At 36.4% G+C, this 3401-nt stretch overlaps 1 protein-coding gene across 2 annotated transcripts; it reads left to right on the top strand.

Annotated features, from left to right (window-relative positions):
- Positions 1-891: 891 nt before the first annotated feature.
- Positions 892-3027, top strand: LOC131051688 (uncharacterized). 2 transcript variants are annotated; one of them, XM_057986288.2, is made up of 3 exons: positions 892-1761; positions 2452-2624; positions 2761-3027. In XM_057986288.2, exons 1-3 carry the CDS (start codon positions 1699-1701, stop codon positions 2909-2911), a joined length of 387 nt encoding a protein of 128 aa, XP_057842271.1. In that variant the 5' UTR covers positions 892-1698; the 3' UTR covers positions 2912-3027. The 2 variants fall into 2 exon arrangements, with proteins under 2 accessions (XP_057842271.1, XP_057842270.2); XM_057986287.2 differs by lacking the exon at positions 2761-3027 and having other exon boundaries at positions 2452-2747.
- Positions 3028-3401: the final 374 nt, after the last annotated feature.

Below are 3401 nucleotides of genomic sequence, written 5' to 3'. Positions count from 1 at the left end.
TCCCCATTTACTCAGTCCAAAATAACCATTCCAGATTGACAAATTGGGGTGAACTCAAAAGATAACAAATTCATTACTCTTATTAATTGTTGCATATGCTCCTATTAGGTAATAAGAAGATGTTAGTGTTGCGCTAACCAGCTATACTCATTGCTCATGCCAAGTTTGTAAGGATCAATGGAGATGAAATGGTATTATATCACGGAATGCATGGTATACAAAAACATACGAATCAATTATTCTAATACTCTAAAAGTAGAATCTTTAATGTTTTTGTTTGAAGAAGAGCATGCAGCAAAAACAACAGATTAATCAAAATTTATTTCACAAAATTTAAGATCAATAAAAAAAATAAAAGACAATGAATTAGGAATTGTTGTTTAAAGAAATCAACTTTGAAATCTTATAAACCATCAGATCTTATACACATTATTTAAAATTTTGATTTCATTTCATTTTGATAGTTAATGTTTGGGGATAGCCGTTTTGTACCTTACCCATTCACTCATAAGACAATAAATTCATTAGACTTACGAAAAGTATATTGAATTGGATTAATGATGGAGAATTTGTAGTCTTTAAAAAAAGATCACAAATTCGAATCCTATAAATATTAAGATATGTACACCTCATTTTAAGCACAATTAAATGCCCATATATTGCAAGTCATGTATAGATAAAAACAGACCCTTTGATATTGTAACTATTAAAGAACCCATTCCTATTTCCAACTGTGACATGTGCTCCTATCAGATAAGAAAAAGACGTTAGTGTTGTCCTGATCAGCTATGCTCATTGCTCATGATTCTAACGGTAAAAATTCAGTAAAATTTTCACCCCGTGGTTCTCTCCCATTACAGCGAAATAAAAACAGAATTCCTCTAGAAGAAAGGAAGTCTGCAGAATCTATATATTCCAGTGTCACAATGTTTATCTTGTTGAATGGAAGTCTGCGTCGGAGATACTTTCCTGTAGTATCCAAAAAGGGCTCTCCAGCTCAATTTTAAATGCAGAAAGGATGTATAGATGTTCTTCCTGTTTAATGGATCATCCTGGTATTTTTTCAGAGTCTTGTAGTCTTAGCAAATATAAGTACAAATTTTCTAGATGTGCTAGCTTTAAGAATTTCTCAGGCCTGAAAAGTAGGGAGTCCTCTGCAGTTGAGCTATATTTTACCTTTAGAAGGGCTCTGTCAGAAAGTATTCTGATGCTTCCTCTCAGCAGGAATGAGGAAACCAATCAGCGAATTGGGGTATGCCATTTGTGCAGAGTAATGTGGTCAAGGAAGAATGGGTTATTAGTTGCTACAGATAGGTTGCTTATGATGAATTCTCTCAATCAGGAAAGCCATCATGAGAATTCGTTTTCTTTTGGAGAAGTTCAATCTGAGAGGGATATGATCCACCATTCTAGCCCTCTAGAAGAACATAAAAACCAAGTAATCCACAATTTTTTTGATTTTGTGGATAGTGGAAGTATATCTGAGAATTCTGTGATGGCAGAGAACTGGTTTGGTTTAAAGGTTGGACTGGATGGAATGGCTTTGGTCTGCACTGAAAGAGGGTGCGACCCCGCCCCTTTATGTGAGATAGACCATACAAACGAAGGCTCTGACATTCAAGATGGTGGTGATCGTGGTAGAGGGGAAGAAGAAGCTCTGGAGCAGAATCCAGCAGCACAGATTTGTATTATCAAAAGATGTTGGAAGCAAACCCTGACAATACTCTTCTGCTCAGAAACTATGCCAGGTTTTTGCACAAGGTAGATGTTGAATCTGTTAATGTTTGGTTGAAAAACTTGGTAGATTATGTCAGGGAATCTTTTTTTTACTGATATTTTTCAATTGAGCTTGCAATGACAATGACTATCAGAGGACTAAACTGTAATACATGTTCCAGAAACTGGTCATCTACCACATTAGGATCTAGACCATTATCTAGCTGCCTTGAATCTATGGAAAATGGTTAATGCCCAAAACCACACAGGAGAGCTGTATGTTGTCTTTTTTTTTCATATATTTCAATTTCACTTTGAGTAGGCAGGGACCCCTGCTCTTATTAGGACACCAAAATTCACTGCTAAGCTCTCCAATGCCTAAAAATACCTGCAAACTTTCCAAAATAATAAACAAAGTACAGGCTGTTTAAGCTTTACCCTCTTCAATTGAGATGATTCAACAAACCTGAATATTGAACTTAATTTTAAAACAATCATCCCACTCTAGCAAGCCCGGCAGTGAACAGCAAGTACGCTTACTACAATACACTCACCGTTTAAGCCGGAAGCCCTTCCCTCTACATAGAGTTTCTGACACATGTACCACTGTTTAGTCATCTGGGTAGTCATGTATTTGCCCAATTGTAAGCCACTGTTATTAGCCATTTAGTTGCTGATCTCGAGAGAATTTTAATATGAAGTTGTTTTATGTCTTGTTTGGATTGATGTCCTCAGGTTCAGCATGACATGAAAAGAGCAGAAGAATGCTTCTCCTGGGCCATATTGGCAAGCCCTGGGGATGGAGAGAGCATGTCACTGTATGCCAAATTCATATGGGAAAGCCACAAGGATTTAGCTCTGGCCGAAACTTACTTTGAAAGAGCAGTGGAAGCTGCCCCTCAAGACTGGTAAGCAGCTCTTGCCATAGCCTTATCACTCTCTAGTCCAACGGCTAGTTGGCACTGTGCTCTCTTTATTTATTTTTTATAGAACCTGAAAATCTATCTAATAATAACCCACCATATGTTGGGCTCGGTGTTGCAGCTATGTTATTGCATCTTATGATCATTTCCTCTGGACCTGCGAAGAGTATGAAGAGGGGAATGACCCTACTCCCTACTATAGAATTTTAAATGCAACGGGTCGGCCCAATTTGGGCTCTGTAATTACTGTTGCTGCTGAATATTTCATCTAGGCTTTAAGCAGTTATGTTCAGATCATGGTGTTTGCTTGACAAGATTGGTTTCCAAATAATTCCATAGGAATTATGTTTGGCTGCAGCTATGCTGTTTCTAGAATTTCTTATGTTAATTCCAGACGTGAAGTTTAGTTACTAGAATGGAATTTTGAGACTGCGCCTATGATGAGACTGGATATAAGCTTTTATCAAGCGACTAATTTCTACATAAAATGGCATTTCGTATGATTAAATGCACAAAAAATAGTCGTGTTTTGCAAATCTGAATTTAAAATAAAAAAATTCAAAGATTAACCTGTTCCGTTCTTATCATAAGAATTGACTGCAAATAAGTTCTTTCTCACAAGACTGTAGGGGTAAGCTTTGTCTTCCCTTCTGATCTGAACAATAATAATAGTGCTAAACCATCGCTGAACTGATACATAACATGTTAACCTTATGCTAAAATCGTGATAAAATTTATAAAAAAATAGTAATAAATAAAGAT

This window comes from Cryptomeria japonica, chromosome 10 (genome assembly GCF_030272615.1).
Source record: "Cryptomeria japonica chromosome 10, Sugi_1.0, whole genome shotgun sequence".
Taxonomy (NCBI): domain Eukaryota; kingdom Viridiplantae; phylum Streptophyta; class Pinopsida; order Cupressales; family Cupressaceae; genus Cryptomeria; species Cryptomeria japonica.
Note: the sequence above shows the minus strand (reverse complement) of the source record. Positions and strands in the feature narration are given on the sequence as shown.